Source organism: Zalophus californianus, chromosome 16 (genome assembly GCF_009762305.2).
Source record: "Zalophus californianus isolate mZalCal1 chromosome 16, mZalCal1.pri.v2, whole genome shotgun sequence".
In the NCBI taxonomy this organism is placed as follows: Eukaryota; Metazoa; Chordata; class Mammalia; order Carnivora; family Otariidae; genus Zalophus; species Zalophus californianus.
Window position 1 is genome coordinate 16,233,314 of NC_045610.1, and position 21,145 is coordinate 16,254,458.

The 21,145-nt window shown below is 46.0% G+C and overlaps 1 protein-coding gene across 4 annotated transcripts in view; it reads right to left on the reverse strand.

The window, feature by feature from the left end:
• NXN (nucleoredoxin) overlaps positions 1-11,465 on the reverse strand; it is a 147,176-nt gene extending 135,711 nt beyond the window's left edge. For all 4 annotated transcript variants that reach the window (XR_004819672.1, XR_004819671.1, XM_035724457.1 and 1 more), the window contains exon 1: positions 10,983-11,465. Coding sequence is in view for 2 of the 4 variants with exons in the window: in XM_035724457.1 (XP_035580350.1) it covers positions 10,983-11,354 (372 nt within the window). In the remaining 2 variants the exon portion in view is untranslated. The remainder of the gene's footprint in view (positions 1-10,982) is intronic.
• Positions 11,466-21,145: the final 9,680 nt, after the last annotated feature.

Below are 21,145 nucleotides of genomic sequence, written 5' to 3' on the forward strand. Positions count from 1 at the left end.
GATGGTACTTCATGGTCACTAGAAATGCTCCAACAGAGGCTGACCACTTGCCAGGCACACTGCCATGGGGTTAGCACAGATGACTCGAGTGGGCTTCTACAGTTCATTCTTGTCCCCTCCCTCTGGTAACACACTCTCATTTTCCTTGGTAAGCCCCTCCCACCACTTTCCTGATGCTCAGTCCACTTGGTTTGTGACCTCACCCTCCCGCTATACAGGTGTGGATATGACTTAGGCTTGGCCAATCAGAATATTACATACCCTGGCTATAGTGACTGGTCCTGGGACGGGAGGGTGACCAAGCTGGCCTCCTTCTGCTGGGGTTCTGAGAGGACAGGAAGCAAACCCAGAGCTGTGGTGGCCCTCACGTCAGTATGAGAGCAGCCTGCTGGAGGTCAGGGCCCCCACAGAGAGAAGCAGAGTGGACAGATGGAGAAGGGCAGCCCGTCTAGAAAACTGCATTTGAGCCACCCGGACCTACAAGGTGATCAATACCTGGACTTCTCAGCGACAACAGCCTAGGATACTTGTGAACCCAAGAGTCAATATTCTATAGACCTTTATAGATTAAGGGGGGAAATATGGATAAGAAGGGGTTGGGAATGTGGCAAGAGGGCAGACCCAGAGAAAATTTAAGTGGAAGGAGAAACTTAAGGTTTAAGGAGACTTTAGAGACAGAGCTACCAAATGCAATGTGTAGAACTTACCTGGATTCAAACAAATAACTGTAAAAAAAAATTATGAGATGATCAGAGAAATTTGAATACTGACTTGTATTTGCCGATATTAAGGAATTACTAGATTTTTTTTAAGGTATGATATGATATTGTGATTTTTTTTTTTTAAAGATTTTATTTATTTGACAGAGAGAGACACAGCGAGAGAGGGAACACAAGCAGGGGGAGTGGGAGAGGGAGAAGCAGGCTTCCCGCGGAGCTGGGAGCCCGATGCGTGGCTTGATCCCAGGACCCTGGGACCATGACCTGAGCGGAAGGCAGACGCTTAACGACTGAGCCACCCAGGTACCCCAATACTGTGATTTTTTTAAAAGAGGTACTTAGTGAAATGTTTATGAAGGAAATGCTACATTGCCTGGGAGCCGCTTCAAAGTAATCCAATGAAGGGGACAGAGAGAGGGTGTACGTGAGTTGGTGATACTTCCATCTGGGGGCTGGGTACATAGGGGCTCACTGTGCTATTTTCCCTACCAGTGTGATGTTTGAAGTTTTCCATAAGAGTCAAAAAATAAATAAATGGCAGGGAGAAATCGACAGAGATCAGACTCCGCTACCCCCCTCCCGGCTCAAAAGTGAAATTGGCATCTGCTCAGGAAAACTGAGCAAGCAGTCAAAGAGATGGTCTAGAATCCTACCCATAACCAAAGACATTAATGTGTCATCAAATCAACAACGGACCAGTAATTATCGCTGTCTTAGTAAGAAACAGAGGAGAAGCAAGATTACATGACGGGCCACTAGATGCAAAGAGTCTAGGTGCTAAGCGTAAGAGAATGCTGAGGGTAGGAGTGATACAAAGAAATAAACGCTGAGAATTTTTCTCTCCTGCAATCTGAATAGCCATAACATAGGGACTGAAATATCCAAGCGCCTGGGGTAAACCTTTAAAAGGCATTTACTATGCACTTGGCACTGTTTTAAATACTTTTCGGATATTAACTCATTTAACTCTTAACGACAACCCTATAAGGTGGATACTACTATCTCCATTTTAATGACCAGGACCTAGAGACACACAAGTCAGGTAGCTTGCACCAAAATCACATTGCTCAAGAGTGACATAGGTGTGATTCAAACCGGGAAACCCAGACCCAGAGCCCATACTCTTACCCACTGTGCGAAAGATTCTAAACGTTCGCTCCTAATAAGGGAGAATTTGTGAAGATCCGTGGGTATAAACGCTTTTTTAAGCTGCAGGCCAAGCCCGGGGCCCAAAGCGGAGAAAATGCTACATTCAAGATCATTCAGAGCTCAGAGGGTAACACTGTGATTTTTTCCCCATCACAGGTTGTTCTGCCCAATCTGTATATTTCACATCAAACCCTGAAAAATGACTAACAGATGAGGCAGCTGTGCTGTGAGCCACCAGGATCAAAAGAAAACTGTCTTGACCTGATCACATTTAAAGGGGATAAAAGGCAACATCTTCTGATTTTAAGCAGACTACATCCATTCAGATTTTTATCCCTGGCCATACTGACCAAAAAAAAGACAAAAACTATACAACCGATTCATCTGGATAAAATTCTCGTAGGAAAACAAAGAGGGAAACCCTATCCCTAGAAGAGCAAAACGCACCACACCTGTTTTACGATTATTCAACAAGGATCTGAGATAAAAGCATTCTTAACTGTAGAAATATTACTTGAATTTACCTGTGACTGGTGTCTGCATTGAAATAATACAATGGGGAGTAGGTGATAGATGTAACAGAAAGGAACGCTGGATTTTAAGCATAAATGGTTTTTTCAAAAGGATTTTCTTAAGTATAGTTCATACAAAAATACACTGTATATCTGGTCCAAGAGTTATGACCAGCAAGCGGCAGAAAATTTATGTTTGCTTTTAATCATGATGCCACAGAACAAAAGTTTCCATTACAGGGTTTCACTCGGAATAACAGCACTCAAGCAACTTTCAATTACTATACTTCTTACTTGTCATAAAGCAGAAAGCACATGTTTGAGATTTTACTGGAAGTTAGAACAGCAGTTTCTGAAAACCTCATAAAAGGGAGGACTGATTTAGTCCTAGGATCTCGGCAGGATACCTGAAGTTCAATTCTGTCTCTGAACAAAAGCACTGTAGCAGCCCGCAGGCTTTGCAGAGGATGAAGGGGAGTTGGGGGCACTTCACTGGCTGATCTAAAAAAAGCCAAATCATTAAAAGGTCCTTAGAAACCACCACCACCGAAAGGCAGCAGCAGAAAACTTCTGGCTTTCCCGTCTTCTAGGCAAATGCTTTCAGCAGTTCAAACTACTTCTATCTTATTACAGGGTCTTCTATGCATATCGAGAGTGAATCCACACCAAAAGCCATTTGTTGAAAAGAGAACTTTCAGCTCCCTCCTCTTCCATGGAGAATGTTTGATGTGAACGTTTTGTAAGTCACATTTCACGAACAGAAAGGACCGAGGTGAATTTAAGGGAGTTCAGCCGAGCCCCTTTCATCCGACACTGTGACCCTAATCTAATAATCGGTTCTCTTTGCTTCAATTCTCCAACTCGAACATACTTTGAAAAGTTAAAACGTTTAATATCTACTGATTACTAGTTGCTGGAAGATAAAATAGGCATGCATTTTGAGTTCCTTGGAAGAAAGATTCTTGAGAAACACAAACTATGAAATATAAAAGCATTGGATGTAAGTCTGCAGATAGAAGACTATTTTAATGGCCTAAGATTTTTGACATTTCAAAAGCACAGTGTAGAGTCTTTTCCTATTTTTGAGCACAGAATTACAGGGCAATAGAGTTACACGTCTATTTGCTTGTTAAGTGCTCTTTAAAGCACTCATGAAGAAACAAAAACAAACAAAAACACCATATACTGTGGATATATACAATTTATACAATTCAATTAAGGCCCCAACTCTAATATTAAATGTTAAAATCAAGCTCTGTAATAGTGAAAGCGTACATTTCCACTTACACGATGTGGAAACTACCATGTTTTCACGTTCCCAATCTAAAGTCAAATGCCTGTTTTCTGTGATCACATTGCCCATGTCTCAGCACCTAAGAACTGATTATCTTCCCCTCCCTTTGGTGGGTTTCTGTCCTCAAGGAGCTTACGGTCTAAACGGAAAAACAAAACAAAACAAAACAAAACAGGGGTGACTGGGTGGCTCAGTCAGTTAGGCTCTGGTCATGGTCATGGTCATGGTCATGGTCATGATCAGCAGGAAGCCCCTTCTCCCTCTCTCTCTGCCCCTTCCCCCACCCCTGTTCATGCTCTCTCTTGCTCTCTCCCTCTCTCTCAAATAAAATCTTAAAAATAAATAAAAACAAACGAAACAAACAAAAAACAACCTAAGTGCTAGGATATTTGTGCACAAGATCTATGGAAGCCCACAGAATCATCTCACCTAGAGGGAAAAGAGACAGGAAAGCTTGTTACGGAGACAGGGAAACCAGGACTGAGTTTAAAGTTCCAAACTCAGCCAATTGGGAGGAGAGAGAACACTGAGCAGGTGAGAGAGGAGACAGAACAATCAAGGACCATGCTCTAGAATTTGGACTTGACCCCGAAAGCTATGAAGAACTACTAAAGAATTCTTAAGCAGGAGAATAACATGATCAGAGTTGTGATTCTGGACTTGCCCATTCTGGAAACAGTCTAGGGCAGTGCTGCTCAAGGTGGGTCTGCAACCCAGTGCTTGCCCATAAGCTGTTTGTTACTGGTCCACAAGGTAAGTACAAAAACTGAGGAGTACTCGAGAAACGTTTATAGCAGCTCAACACTGCAGCAACATCCAGGTTTGTGATCAATGGGCTCATCATGTTGAATAGCACAGAGACCAGCTTTGTGTGAGGTCAACTTAGTGGGGCGCTGCATGTGCTTCAACCCAGATAGGAGTCATGCCTTAATAAGGCCACTTGCATTGGTGTGACTGATTGGAAATTAACAAAATAAAATCGACCACTGACTACAGACAGCTTGAGGAGCTGGTCTGAGAACCATTTCAGGGGTCAAGACTGGAAGCAAGGAGAAGCGCCTGGGTGGCTCAGTGGGTTAGGTGTCCGACTCTTGGTTTTAGCTTGGAGCATAATCTCAGGGTTGTGGGACTGAGCCCCATGTCGGGCTCCATGCTCAGCGCAGAGTCTGCTCCCTCTCCCTCTGCCCCTCCCCTCGTGCCACCTCTCTCTCTCTCTCTCTAATAAATAAATCTTTAAAAAAAAAAAAAAGTTGGAAGTAAGGAGCCCCAGGAGAAGATGCCGGGTACACAGTGGTCCAGATGAAACCTGAAGTCAAGCAGTGATGGTAGGGATGGTGAGAAGAAGTGAGAGTTGGGAGGTACTAAAGTGAGCAAATCATGGGGCGCCTGCATGGCTCAGTCGTTAAGCGCCTGACCTCGGCTCCGGTCATGATCCCAGGGTCCTGGGATTAAGTCCTACACCGGGCTCCCTGCTCAGCGGGAAGTCTGTTTCTCCCTCTCCCACTCCCCCTGCTTGTGTTCCCTCTCTTGCTGTCTCTCTCCGTCAAATAAATAAATAAAATCTTTAAAAAGATCAAATCAACACCAAGACTCAGTGCCATTTGGATGTGAGGGGTGCAGGAGAAGCAAGGATGGCTCCTGAGATTCCAGGACTCTTCTTTCCTTTTAAAATAATGGCCAGGGGGCGCCTGGGTGGCTCAGTTGGTTAGGCGACTGCCTTCGGCTCAGGTCATGATCCTGGAGTCCCAGGATCCAGTCCCGCATCCGGCTCCCTGCTCAGCGGGGAGTCTGCTTCTCCCTCTGACCCTCCCCCCTCTCATGCTCTCTCTCTCTCTCATTCTCTCTCTCAAATAAATAAGTAAATAAAATCTTTAAAAAAATAAAAATAAAATAAAATAATGGCCAGGTATAAAGCAACAGAATGCAAGAGCCTCAGGAGAGTCAGGACCAGCAAAAAAAGATTCTGAACTCATAGCCATTTTCGTTGAGTGTCTCTGAATAAGCAGAATGGTAAATTATTGAAATACAGAAAACTAAGCACCCTGGTGGTTAGCACTGAGCGCCGCTGGGAATTCAGTTTGTGAAGAAAGAAAACATCCTATGCCAAGCTTATACTCTCCCCCTTGAAAGGAAATCATGCCTTGAGGAGCCCAGTCTATTCAGAATGGGGCTAGCTGGAGCTCTGGAGTCCCAAGTACTATAAAAAAAAAATTAAAAAAAAAAGACACCCCCCCCCCCCCGTACCATACACCAAGGGACTTGTCCATCCCCCACCCCAGCTATGTATAACACAAAGCCTTCTTTCTCAAATTGGTGCAGATATTAAAACAAGGCCTCAAACCAAAAGGAACAGTGATAAAAGGGGGAGTGGGGCTAGAGAGTGTAAATGAAATCAATGACCCTAACCTCAAAACCCACAGCTTTCCTCTTGTGCTCTGGTTCACATCCCAACCCATATCAATCAGCAAGGGCTGTGGACAGCTAGCCAGTCAGGACTAAATCGCTACCTTGAGGCCTGAAGAGTAATCCACAATGGCTACACGTCTGAGCAAACCTATCCGACAACATTCCAGAGCTAGGAAGGGAGGTGGCTGCGTTAGGGGGTGAGGTCTTCACTGCTCCGGACAGCGGGCACCATCCCTTTCCCATGCTGAAAGAGCAGCAATCCGGCAACCTTCACGCTGCCCAGATTTAAGCAGGCAGGCTCAGCGGCAGACGTGCCTAATAGCTCTGGCAAACCACAAAACGATCACCAAGTACATAATTAATCTCTCTCAAGAAGGGTGCCTCATCATCTTAAAGTTGTTACCCTCTATCATGTCAGGGCTTCATTGATCTGATGTCTCAAGTTTCACTGGCAAGTGTGAGTATGGTGCTCAGTAAATCTCAGAACTCTCAGTTCTTTAAGAAGCAGTGTTTTTTAAATATTCATTTGCTTTCATTGTTTCACTCTTCTAGGTCTTTCTCCTCAATTAGAATGTCTTCTAGGGCAATTCTTTCAACCCCTTCACCATAGCCTCCTGTATGCTGATAAAACTCACTTGTTAGAAAAATCATGACAGTTTTGCAATTCTGTAATGTGATACATTCCAGAGGCTCAAGCTATGAAAGGAATTCCCGAATTTCATGATAATTTATGAACAACAGCTAGCACTTACTGAGCACATGCTACATGCCAAGGCAGACGCTATTAACATCTCCACTTTACAGATAAGGAACCTGTGGCACAGACAAGTAGGGAACTTGCTCAAGGTCCCCACAGCTAACAAGTGGCAGAGGCAGGATCCGAGCTCAGGCGGACGGACAAGAGTCCCTATTTTTAACTACTACTACTACACTAGATGTCTTCGTTACGCAGAGAAGAAAAATTAAAGATTAAAAAAATACATTAGAAATAACGGAAGAAGGAAAAAGCCTCTCAAGGAAAATTGCTCTTATTACTTTAATTGAACCGTGGTCTTTTATTCGACAGATCCAAGTCCTGGAAACACAACGAATGGGGGGAGCCTGTCCTGGATGGTCCAGGCTCCTTTCGCAGAAGATGGAAAACCCCAATTGTCAAAGCTGTGCTTTTCTGCTTTTAGCGCCTTCAAAATGGTCTGTCAGGGTCATAGTGATCATTCTTAGTGGCTGGGGTATCTGGATTTGAGGGAGGATGAGCTGGGAGAGATGGAGCTATAAGACTGTTTGGGTTGGTACCAAATCTTGCCCCGTTCCAAAGAGCCAAGGGGATCCTGGTGAATTCTAGGCCAAGTCGGTGATTGAGTCTGACCCAAAAGCATCACCCAGAGCAAGCAACCCACACAGGGCAGCAGGAAGATTCCACTTCCGCTGACTGAAGCAGGTAGACCAGGGATCCTCAGGGATACCTCCTGAGTGCCGCTCTCCCGCCCCAACTTTCTCTTTTCCTTTCTGTCTGGCAGGAAGTTCTGGGGCCAAGCCAGATCCCAGCAAACCTGTGCAGTCCAAGACCAGTGGTCCTGCACCATTCGATGTCAGTGTACCCACACTGACCAAATGCAGTCCATCGGACACCAAGCCCAGGCAAAACGGAGTCTGGTGGGCTTTAAAATCAAAATCTGTGCTGAAATAGATCCTGGGGATCGACTCTCCTAGTCTGACACCTAAGTAACTTAGCCTCATCTGAAGGAATAGATCAAATCCCTAAACTTTCCAACTATTCATCCCATTCTCTCTCTCCAGAAATCTGAAAAATGTCTACTGACAAAACAAAAAGCAAACCTACTTATTAAAACAAGTCTAACTACCTTAACTTCAAGATTATATGTTTTCTGACAAAACTGCTCTTATAAAGGCACTCAAAGTTCTATTATCATCTAATTACAATTTCTATACAGCTATTTATATGGGTGTGCTTGGAAGCGAAAAAATATGAAGCTTCAATTATTTTTGCACCCACCACAAAAGCAAGTAGAAACAGGACAACCTTTCATTGGGATTTTTTTTTTTAAAGATGCTGGACTCCTTTTATTCGCTGTTTTCTCACAGCTCCAATCAAGGTGAGCAGGGCCAGGCAAAACCCAAGCATAACATATATGGTCATCCCCAGACTTTCTTACTACATAAAGGGGAAATTAATAAAAAAAAAAAAATACCACACAGCATTTTCTTTCCCCACCATAATTTTTCAATTTTCTTTAGAGTAATGCCAGCCAATAACTAATTAGAACCATATCCTTTGTCATCCCAGTGGGAAGAAGTATATGAATGGTTGTAAAGAACAAATGTTAATGAGAACTTTAAAAAAATTAGTAATCTGGAACTCTGGTTGCCCCTCAGTGTAAAACAAATTCTATTCTTTGAAACTATTTTTATAGTTGGTGAGACAACATGGTCCATCAAGCAAGAAGATAAGTGTTCACCCACTCAGCACCCTGAACTGGGGATGCCCTGGCCTTTTTCACTGTTCTTATCATGAAGTTGCCATCACAAGCTCACAGACTTCCTTCTACGCATCTCGATTTCAAACAGGACAGACAAAAACTCAAAATTACAAAAAAAAGGAATTGTTTATTCTCTTTGGTTTCAAGGAATAAAATACTTCCTGTCAAAGTGAGTACCTAGCTTTTGTAATTTCTAAGAGTATATTTTCCACAAGAAACACAGCTGAAGTCTTTTTACCTGGTATATCATGATGAATGTTTCTGGGATCAGATCTTGAATTGCCTATTCGTGTGCATCCAGGAGCAGAAACTACATCCTCAAAAACTGGACTTATTTTACAGAACAAAGTGAACCACTGGATGCGAGACAGAAAAACTCTGAGCAAAAAAATACATTTTTAACATGCTAGGCACCATGATTTGGGCATGTTGAGCATTCGGAACTGTATTTTCAGATGAGGGTCTGCCCCGTGTCATCCAGACTCTCATCCTGGTGGAATGAGCAGGTCCAGACTAGGGCCACAGACCACTTTTTTGTGTGTGTGCAAAGGGACCAGCCAGGGCAGAGAGAACCAAGCACGGCGTATATCACATGAAGTATTCTCCTTTTCCAAGAAAAAGCTTTAAGCATTTGCAAAACATCTCAATTTGCTCCACGTTTTTACCATCCAGCAAATTTCTTTCGTCCACTGTGAAAAACACAATAGGCCTTAGGTCTGTAACATTTTACCATCATTATACGTTTGCAAAAGCTAGAAATCCTTTGTATTGCCCAATAAGGGCATTATTTTAAACACACTGGTCTACAATAGAAATTTGCCACCACAATGAAGATGTTTTTTGGTAAATCACTTTCTGAACATTATTCCTCCCTAAAAGAATCATAAAACACCACCAAGGAAAACAAAGAATTCCCATATTTTTGAAGCAAAAAAGGACTGGCCATTCACATCCACGCACTATCAAGTATATAAATCAAATATGAGCAAAATCACCTAAAAAGTGGTTAAAATGCCAAGTTTGGCCTCCGTGTGGTTAGCGAGCCCATGTTTTTCCAATGTTAAATTTACAAACTGTATTTGTTAAACTGTATTTCATACTTTAAATCCCAAGTCTGTAGCTTATACTGCTTGGGGATGGATGATTTACTGGAGACATCTGGGGTCACAGTATCAGCCTTTTGCTCTTACTAAATCTAAATCATACTTCTCAACAAGACTCCCTACACATAAAAGAAACACATGCCCTTACCATCCTCCCTAGAGGCACCTAAAAGCCCCCAGAACAGCCCTTCTGCTATTCACTCCATAAACTAAGATTCTCTCCTGAAAGGGAAGGGGCTAGATTCATACGTTTCATCAGGCATACCAATTAAGCAAGAGCGCTCCAAAACTTGTCCTGTTTGGATTTATGACAAAATTTCCCGAATTCGTTTTCTTAAAACAGACATCTTCATCCAACAGACACACTCGAAAACCCAAACTAATTTCAGCAGCAAACTGGCAGGAAGGAGAAGTTGACAGCGAAGTATAGATTTCCCCAAATCCTCGTTTCTCCACTTAATCTGCACCTAAGTTCAGCATTTAATTCCAAGTGTGCCAAGACAACCCCGACCCAGCAACTAAGAGCTGCAAGGACGGGTCTCTTCCTGTGCCTGGGAGGCATCTGGGGAGGACTGCTGGACAGGCAGACAATGAAAAGCTCCCCGGTGGCCACTAGTCGAGCCCGTGGGGGCGGAGGGACGGAGAAGGGGAGAGGAGTGAGCGCCCTTCTCACCCAAAGCCACGGTCAGAGGCTGCCTCTCCAGGGCGTGGGGCGGCCTGGCCTCCGAGTCCCGGGTCACAGGGTGGGAGGAGAGAAGGGGTCCCCTGAAAAGCAGATTTCTCTCGGAGAGAGGAAACTTCCTGGTCTGGGCATTATGGGTAGGGGGCGAGCGCCTCCCCCACCCACTACAGGTATCCGCCGGGAGTCTGGCGGCTGAGGGAAGGAAGCAGCTCCTCCGCGCGCCTCTGGCCCGGAGCGGGGGTCACGGGGTCGGGACCCCCCAGCGCGGCCGCTCCCTGTGCGAGGCTCCCAGCGCGTGGGGACCTGGCTCTCGACTCCTCGGGCCGAAAGCTGGGGTCGGGGGCCGGAGCGTGTCAAACTTCCCCCACGGGCGCGGCCTGGCGCCCGCACCGACAAGTTGCCGCGGGAGCCCCAACACGGCGGGTCCTCCGACCGGGGCGGGCATAACACAGAGGAAGGAGACACTGAGGGACACGAGGGGAAGTGCCTGCCAAGATACAGGAGCCGCCGGGCCGAGGGGCTGCGAGGGGTGCGGGCGGGGCCGGCGAGGACCCCGCTCCCCCCAACTCACGGGCTGCGCACCCAGGCGGGGGGCGCCGACGAGGCCCGCGCCGCTCACCTTCCTGTGCTTCTCCTTGTAGGGCAGCGCCAGCCACGGCATGTCCCGCACGAAGTCCTGCCACTGCCGCTGGTCCTGGTCCGAGGACACGAAGACGATCTCCAGGCGGCGCCGCGGCTCGGGCTCCGCGGCCGCCCCGGCCCCCGGCCCCGGCCCGGCCCCGGCCCCCGGCCCGGCCGCCGCGTCCCCCCGCAGGCGGCCGTAGAAGGCGGCCAGGCTGCCGCTGAGCTGCGCGCAGGGGGCGCTCAGGCTGCAGCCGAAGTAGAGCCCGAGCAGCGAGATGCCGCGGGCGCCCAGCGAATGCACGTCCACCTCCTCGCCGCCGCCAGTTACCAGCTTCTCGCCGAGCAGCTCCTCCAGGAAGCCCGACATCCTGGCCACCGCAGCCCCGGGCACGCGGGCGGGCAGGCGGCGGCGACCCCGCTCCCTCGGTCCGCGAGGCGGGCGGAGGCGGCAGCGGCGGTAGCGGCGGCGGCAGCTGCGGCGGCGGCAGCGGCGGGCGCGGGGCAGGGGAGAGGCCCGCCCACCCGGGCCCGCCCACGCCACGCCCCCTCCGGGCTGCCCTCGCCACGCCCCCTCCGTGGCTGTCCCGGGCCGCGCCGCTGGGCCTGAATCTGCGGCTGCTGGCGAGCAGGGAAGGGCTTCCACGGCGCCGCGGGATTGCTCGGGAAAGAGCCCTGGCGAGAAAGCTGGCCGGAAACGCCCCACTCGGAGGGCTTTCCCCCAGCTAAGTGCAGCCAGAAGAGGGGTCCTCCGAGCTGGCGTCTTTGAGCTGCAGTCCTCGCGGAGCTGGACTTGGCCTCCACCCTTCCGAACTTTCAATTCTCTCCGGACTTCCCCAAACATTCCCACAGTCCCCCCACCCGAGTGCTCGCTCGCTTGTGCTCTTTCTCTCTCTCTCCAAAGCCTAATCGGCCATTTCGTACCCCACTGGCCTCTTGGAATGCTTACAGGACTTAGCATCTTCATACACAATTACCACTTCATCAGGCTGGGTCTTGCTTGCACTAATTTCTCTACCGTGTGTTTTGTGTATGTTTCTGTGTACTATAAGAGAACCGGAGGACGCCCCCGCTTTTATTTCTCGGGTAGCTTCTGATCTGGGGCTAGGCACACGTGAGAGAGTCCACAATCCTTGGAAGTGGATCACAGGTCGCACTGGGGGGGGTTCAGGCAACAGGTCGCAGAGGCCATTCCCCTCCAGCGAGTGGCTCCGTTCCATCTCCAGAAGTGTAGACAACAGATGCCGCAGTATCTTTCAATCAATGCTGGTTGCACTTCTGAATCGGTTCCATAGCTTCTATCAAGTCGGATGATAGTTAAGAAAAATTCTAGGAATTTTTTTTTTTTTTTTTTTGCCAGCTGGCAAGATGCTCCCCCGTGCTTAGCTTGAACAGGTGGCCTGTGGCAAGCCTTCCCGCCTCTCTCACACACACACACACACACACACACACACACACACACACACACACACGAAAAAATAAAATGCATACCCTGCCAACCCTCAGTAGAGGACCTTCAGTGTGTGTGCTCAGCTAACAACCTGGTGAAAGGAAAAAACGCCCCTCTCACCGCCCTCCACCGTGCCTTTGGAAGTCATTTCTTGGGCATCTACCGCCATCTAATGGAGAGAGGGAAAAAAAAAACGAGATCTGCCAGAGCCCAATATGTTGAGTTACTGGCAGGCAGAGTATTTCTGTTATTTTATAGCGGCTTTCCACACACACAAATCATGGCACGCTTTACAAGAGTTCATTTAAACTTCAATATAATCTCGGGGCGCCTGGGTGGCTCAGTCGTTAAGCGTCTGCCTTCGGCTCAGGTCACGATCCCAGGGTCCTGGGATCAAACCCCGCATTGGGTTCCCTGCTCAGTGGGAAGACTGCTTCTCCCTCTCCCACTCCCCCCTGCTTGTGTTCCCTCTCTCGCTGTGTCTTTCTCTGTCAAATAAATAAATAAAATCTTTAAAAAAAAAACTTCAATGAATCGCAAGATTTTGGCACAAACATAAATTTTCATGCCTAACGTTCTCATTTTGTCTAGGATAGAACAAGAAAAACAGGTGGAGGTGGAAACCAAGAGCGGATTGGCAATCTCTAAAAATTATATCCACTTTCTTAGTTTCCACCTAATATTCCTGCTCATTTCACAAGGAGGATCTCTGAATTGAGGCCTGCCTTTAAACAAGCAAGAACCCAGTCACCTGGTGGCTCAGTTGGTTAAGCAACCGCATTCAGCTCAGGTCGTGATCCCGGGGTCCTGGGATCAAATCCCACATCGGGCTCCCCCTGCTCTGTGGGGAGCCTACTTCTCCCTCTCCCTCTGCCTGCCACTCCCCCTGCTTGTGCGTGCACTCTCTCTCTCTGTCAAATAAATAAATGATCTTTAAAAAAAAATGCAAGAACCCTATGACAAAAGGCAAATTCTGAGTTAAGTCTTAGAGTGTTGTGCCAAAATTCTATGCCACTGCAGGGACAAACTTAGTATAAAACACACAGAAAGCATCACTTTAAAAAAAAGATTTAGGGCGCCTGGGTGGCTCAGTCGTTAAGCGTCTGTCTTCGGCTCAGGTCATGGTCCCAGGGTCCTGGGATCGAGCCCCGCATCGGGCTCCCTGCTCCGCGGGAAGCCTGCTTCTCCCTCTCCCACTCCCCCTGCTTGTGTTCCCTCTCTCACTGTGTCTCTCTCTGTCAAATAAATAAAATCTTTAAAAAAAAAGATTTATTTATTCATTCGAGAGAGAGAGAGCTTGCACACACAGGGAGAGGGAGAAGCAGACTCCCCACTGAGCAGGGTGCCGGATGCGGGACTCAATCCCAGGACCCAAGGATCATGACCTGAGCTGAAGGCAGACATTCAACCGACTGAGCCACCCAGGTGCCCCAGAAAGCACCACTTTTTAGTGAAAATATATTAAGCTATGAACATAACAGACATTAACTTATTAGATATCTTTTAAAATCCTGAAAGTAGAGGCACCTGGCAGGCTCAGTTGGTAGAACCTGCAAATTTTGATCCCAGGGTCATGAGTTCAAGCCCCACATTGGACATAGAGATTACTTATAAAAAAAAAAAAAAGGAAAAAATCCTGAAAGTAAGTTAAAATCCTTGTTTTCTCATCCATATCATATTTGAAATACCCATTGGTGGGTTACATTAGGCACCACTGAAATCATGTGAGACAGATCCTACATTCTGACATTTTCAAATGAGCACTGAAGAGGTATAAAAGGACTAGAAGCATTTACATCCTATGGAAGCCAAAGGACAAAGTATTTGGTGTGGAGCTAGGTGAAGTGGAAATTTGGGGGATTGCAAATTTGGGGAAATAGTGAAGTCACTATTAGAATACTTAACTTTGGTACACTAGGTGCAAGTCTGATATAAAGAGGCAGTTTGTTCAGTATTTTACTTTTATTATTTTACAGGAAAGCACTTTCCACTGGAGTACATCCAAACCAGCATCTGGCACCTGGGGAAGTGAGAGTTTGAACATACTGCACATGAAATATAAATAAAATTTAGAGAATTGTTGGTGCAGCAGGCCTTGGTTAGAAGCCAAATAGCACAGCTGCCTTTTAAAGGGGTGTGGAAAGAGGAGATTTGCAATGGAAATGATTCCAAAATCATAATTCTAGTGGGTGTTTTTTACAAGAAGCCCAAAGAGACTCATTTGGCTTCCTGTAAAGAATAGCCAACATCCTTTGGCTTGTGAAAAGCACTCTCTCTGCTTATGCAGTTCAAGAGACCCACTTATAGATAATGTCCCTACTGGTATTTAGCTAGTTATATGAGTTGACTGGCTATTCTTTTCTTTTTTTTTTTAAGATTTTATTTATTTGTCAGAGAGAGAGAATGAGTACAAACAGTGGGAGCAGCAGAGGGAGAGGGAGAAGCAGGCTCCCCGCCAAGCAGGGAGCCTCAATCCCCAGGACCCTGGGATCATGACCTGAGCAGAAGGCAAACGTTTAACCAACTGAGCCACCTAGGCATCCCGCTATTCTTTTTTTTTTTTAAGGTTTTATTTATTTATTTGAGAGAGAGAGAGAGAAAGCATGAGTGGGGGGAGGGGCAGAGGGAGAAGGAGAAGCAGACTCCCCACTGAATGGGGAACACCACTCTGGGCTCGACAATGGGCTCGATCCCAGGACCCTGAGATCATGACCTGAGCCAACAAAGTCAGACGCTTAACTGACTGAGGCACCCAGGCACCCAGGCACCCCTGGCTATCCATATACACATATATATGTCACTTTTAAGACTTTTAAATCACATTCCTTGGCCTTCAGGTATAGTAGCATATGTGCACGAAGATGTGTGTATACAGATATTTCCTGATACACTGGTGAAATCAGAAAAAGACTGGAAAATTGGAAAGAGCCAAACTGTGTATCAACAAAGATGATTATATCATACCACATTCATCATTTGAAATACAATCTATTCGTTAAAAAGAACGAAAATTCAATGTACACTGTATTAGTCTATGTTCTTCAAAAAACAGAACCAGTATCTATAGGGATTTATTATAAGGAAATGGCTCATATGGTTAGGGAGGCTGAGAAGACCCAAAATCTGCAGTCAGCGAGCTGGACCTAGGAGAGCTGATAGCAGAGTTCCAGGCTAATTCCAAAGGCCTGAGAACCAGGAGAGCTGAAGGTGTGAGTTCTGTCTGAATCCAAAGGCAGGAGAAGACTTATGTCCCAGCTTGAAGACAGGCAGAAGAGAACAAAATCTCCCTCGCCTCACTTTTTTGTTCTGTTCAGACCTTCCTCCAATTAAATGAGGCCCACATGGGAGAGGGCAATCTCCTGATTCACATGTTAATCTCATCCAGAAATGCCCTCACAGACACACCCACCATAATGTTTAACCAACTATCTGGGCGCCCCATGTTCCAGTCAAGTTGATACATAAAATTAAACATCACAAGTCAACCCCTTGTCAACTTGGCACCTATATGCCTCCCCTTAAATCATGCTTACTCTCCAAGTAAAGACAATAACAAGATCATAATTCCACTTAACATGATACAAATATCCTGTGTAGAACCAAAAATGGACTAACCCTTTCCCCATAAGAAGAGATAAAGTCCTTCAGTGATATTTACTCTTCTCCTTCTCCTGTAACTTGAATACAATAACGTTAAATTAACAATCCTTAAATACATCTTATATTACAAGCGAATAAAAGAGGGAAGGAACAAAGACGTCTGCCAAATATATGTATATACACATATTCATAACAATATAAGAAGGAAATACTCATGACAATTATAGCTCTCATGTCTATAACTGGGCATGTGATCACAGGTAGTATTATTACTACCTTTTTCTACTACCCTTCTTGTATTTCCTTTGTCTTCAGCAAGCACCTCAGCTGGTCTTGTTTTTTTACCTGGTGGAATGACTCTAACCTTCATTCCTGAAGGGTCTGGGCCATTAGTAGTCTCACCTGGATTAGGTTGTTGTAGTTTTCCATTGACCTTAATCACCAGGTATGCCCTCAGGGATCTCCTATATTCCAAACATAATCTTCCTTGCCTCCATTGTGGAGTAGGAGTCCAATTTCTCCTTGATAGTCAGGATCAATCACCCAGCCAGCACAGTAGCACCCTTGCCTGCTGGTTCAGAGGCATGAAGAGCCCCAAGTGGCTAGACAACAGTCTTAACTTTCAGGGCAATGGAATCATTGTTGTGTTTCCTCATGTAAGCAACCCTCCCTTCGGAACGATGACCCCCAGGCCAGGAGAGCAGAAAGTTGTGCAAACAACAAGCAAAATTTTTGCTAGTGGATAACTAGGGGTAATAATCAGTGGTACCCCATCCAATGTCTTTCCCTTGATTCCTGGACCCATGAATATAGTGGACACTAGTTCAGAGCATACACAGCCTTCTAGAGAATCTTCCCCCACTCTGCAAGGTAGTACCAATTAATGAGCACTATAAACTGAATCTTCAGCGTTGGTGAGGATGGTAAGAAACACGGTAAGACCAGTGAATTCCACGAGCTTGGGCCCACTGCCATGTTTGTTTTGCCATGAACTGAGTTCCGTGATCAAAAGCAATGCTGTATGGAATACCATGATGATGCATAAGGTATTCTGTAAGTCCACGGATGGTAGTTTTGGCAGAAGCGTTGTGTGCAGGGAAAGCAAATCCATGTCCAGAGTAAGTATCTATTCTAGTAAGGACAAAACACTACCCCTTCCTTGATGGAAACAATCCAAAGTAACCAACCTGCCACCAGGTAGCTGATTGATCGCCCCGGTGCCATACTAGACTCTTGGTGTTGGTCTCTGCTGCAGGAAGATCTGGCACCCAGCAGTGGCTACAGCCAATTTAGCTTTGGTGAGTGGAAGTTCATGTTGCTGAGCACATGCATAACCTCAATCCATGTCCCCATAGCCACTTTGTCCATGAACCCATTGGACAATGACAGGAGTAATTGTGGAAAGACGCCCATTAATAGCCATAGAATGGGTCGTCGTACCTACTTGATTATTAAAATCTTCCTCGGCTGAGGTCACCCTTTGGTGAGCATTCACAGGAGACACGAATATCTTCATGTATTTTGCCTGTTCAGAGAGGTCTACCCTCATAACTTTTCCCCAAAGTTTCTTGTCACCAATTTTCTAATTGCACCCCTTCCAAGTCCCTGACCATTCAGTCAAACCATTAGCCACATGCCATGAATCAGTATATAATCTCACATCTGGCCTTACTCCTTCCAAGCAAAATGAATAACCAGGTGCACTACTCAGAGTCCTGCCCACTGCTTAGAAGGCATTATAGCAGGAGTGGGGACCACGGACATTGGGCCACTTCTTGATGTATCTTACTTGGGCCTTTAGAGCCTGCTTGGGCCCAGTCATTAGATACCACTTCCACTTGATGATGGAGGGTTCCTGTGCATGCCCAACTTTATGGCTTTGTGGGTCAGATCATACCCACTTCATGATGGACGCTCAGGTTGCATGGTAACCTGGTGGCCCATGGTCAGGCGTTCAGCCTCTATTAAGACTCAGGCCAAGTGTTGTTTCTCAAATGGAGAGAGTACTGTTTGTCAAATACCATTAATTAGGGCACCAGGGTGCCTCCGTGGGTTAAGTGTCCGACTCAGTTTCAGCTCAGGTCATGATCTCATGGATTGTGGTGTGAGATCGAGCCCCGCGTCAGGCTCCCTTCTCAGTGGGGAGTCTGCTTAAAGGTTCTCTCCCTCTGCCCCTTAACCCACACTCTCTCTCTTTCTACAAAAATAAAGAAAGGAATGTTTTTTAAAAATACCATTATTCACAGAGAATGGCAGGGCTTTGCTCAAAAATCTTAAGGGCCTCACCCACAGGCGTCTGCCAGAGGTTCCCCACAGCATCCCTGTCTGCCACTGACCCTTAAGCCCCGTTGGATCTGCTGGCAAATATGGCCCAAGTGGCAGAGCAGCTTGCCAGGCAGCCTGGACCTACTGCAGAGCCTTCTCTTGTTCTGGGCACCCCTCAAAGTTAGCAGCTTTTGGGGTCACTCCGTAAATGAGTCAGAGTAACACACCCAAAAGGGGAATACATTGTCTCCAAATAAATGGGCACATTGTGGCCCAGTCAAATGGACCCATAAAATTAACCATCGCATACACTGATGTGGAATACCTCTAAGATGTAGCATGAGAGGAAGTAAGGTGCAGAATAGGCAGGAAATACAAGCTATCATTTGTAAATTTTTAAGTGGAGAAAAATACACATATGCATGCACAAATACGCTTACATATGGATGCAATATATCTGGAAAGACATTTAAGAAATAGTAACAGGTTGCTTGGGGAAAGAAATTGAAGGACTGGAAATAGAGGTGAGAAAAATAGGGAAGGTATTATTTTAACCCAAGAAAAAAATACTTTTTGAATTTTCAGACAAGAATTTATTCAAAAGATAAGATACTATAAGTGGGGTAAAAAATATTAAATACATCGGAGCATCTCCAAATGAAAGAGAAAAAAAGGTCTCATGCAAAAAAAAAATTCAAATTCCATTATTAAAAAAAACTGTTAGTGGGGCGCCTGGGTGGCTCAGTCGTTAAGCGTCTGCCTTCGGCTCAGGTCATGGTCCCAGGGTCCTGGGATCGAGCCCCGCGTTGGGTTCCCTGCTCTGCAGGAAGCCTGCTTCTCCCTCTCCCACTCCCCCTGCTTGTGTCCCCTCTCTTGCTCTCTCTCTCTGTGTCAAATAAAGAAATAAAATATTTTAAAAAATTTAAAAAACTGTTAGTACAAAATGAACATTTTGATTACAAAAGTCTTCCAAGTCCACTTAGTTCAAAAAATAATTGCTTCAACAAATTTTGAATCAAGATGTATTCAAACAAAAAATGTGTTCCATATAATTGCGAGTTTCCTGTTAAAGATTTTACCTGTAGATTAATGTTGTATTACAGATTTTACATGTGTTTTATCTGTTCCTTTTTTTAAAAAGATGTATTTGTTTATTTTTTAGAGAGATAGAGTATGGGCGCTAGTGGGGTGGGAGGGGCAGAGGGAGAGAATCTCAAGCAGACTCCCTGCTCAGCTCAGAGCTGGATGTGGGGCTCCCCACAGCGCTCGATCTCACGACCCATGAGATCGCGACCTGAGCTGGAACAGAGTCGGTCACTTAACCGGCTGAGCCACCCAGGCACCCCATTATCTGTTCCTTTTTTAAAAGTTGGTCTTTTTGGCAGATCCACTGATAAGGGAAATTCCTGGACAGAGAGTTGAGCAGAGATGTGACAAGGGCCACAATGAGGGACGGGAAAGTAGGGCATCATCCTCATTGGCTTCAACAGGAAGTGTGGTGCTTATCATGCTGGCACCAACTTCATAAGTAATTTTGGGAAGTCACCATTACTGTTCTTTTTATTGTTCATGTCATCCCTCAGCAAAGCAGGAGAAGTCTCTAGTTCCTGAAGCCTCCTAACACTTTCCTGTGTTGGAAGTGTGAAGTGCGAGAAAAACATTATGCATATTTCCACCGCCTCCAGTGCTCCTCAGATCAAACGAGGATCCCAACTGTGACCCTACTACAGACTCAGCCAAAGTGGATGATTCATTAACCGAGTCTGAGGTGGGTCCTAACAATCCACCAGGCTGCCAGACTGTTTGCCAAGTCTCCAATCGCTCTTTGTAAGCAAAGCCAAAACAACAGCCCAAGAGACAGTAAGCAAATCTGGATTGTTGGGTATGGGTGAGGAAGTAAAATCTCCAAACAATTATGCTGGGGGAGAAGTCTGTTCCAGAACATTAAGACCACCCACCAGAATCGGGCTACAGGCTCAGGATCTGTCACTGGAAACAGCACAGGACACCTTTGCTCTCACCATGGCTATCTTAGGTAAGAGGCAAAAAAGAATTAAGAGATAGGGCACCTGGGTGGCTCAGTCAGTTAAGTGCCTGCCTTCAGCTCAGGTCATGTCATGATCCCAGGGTCCCGGGCTCCCTGCTCAGCGGAGAACCTGCTTCTCCCTCTCCCTCTGCCCCTCCCCTGCTTGTACTTGCGCGCTCGCTCTCTTTCAAATAAATAAATAAATAAAATATATTTTTTAAAGATTTTATTTATTTATTTGACAGGGAGAGACACAGCCAGAGAGGGAACACAAGCAGGGGGAGTGGGAGAGGGAGAAACAGGCCTCCCGCTGAGCGGGGCTCAATCCCAGGACCCTGGGATCATGACCTGAGCGGAAGGCAGATGCTTAATGACTGAGCCACTGAGGCACCCCAAATAAAATCTTTTTTAAAAAGAATTAAGAAATAGTAATAATAAATATTTTCAGCAACTGTTCTTGACTGAGGATAAGGCACAAGTCACAAGTCCGAACTCATCTCTCAAACACTATAGATCACCAATTATTAAGAATGATTCTGAGCCATCACTTCTAGATCCAAAAGAGGTATGGAGGGGCGCTGGGTGGCTCAGTTGGTTAAGCGACTGCCTTCGGCTCAGGTCATGATCCTGGAGTCCCGGGATCGAGTCCCGCATCGGGCTCCCTGCTCAGCGGGGAGTCTGCTTCTTCCTCTGACCTTCCTCCCTCTCATGCTCTCTCTCTACCATTCTCTCTCTCAATAAATAAAAATCTTTAAAAAAAAAAAAAAGAGGTATGGAAAGCAGACAATTGGGAATGGAAATGTTCAAATGAGAACTGAAC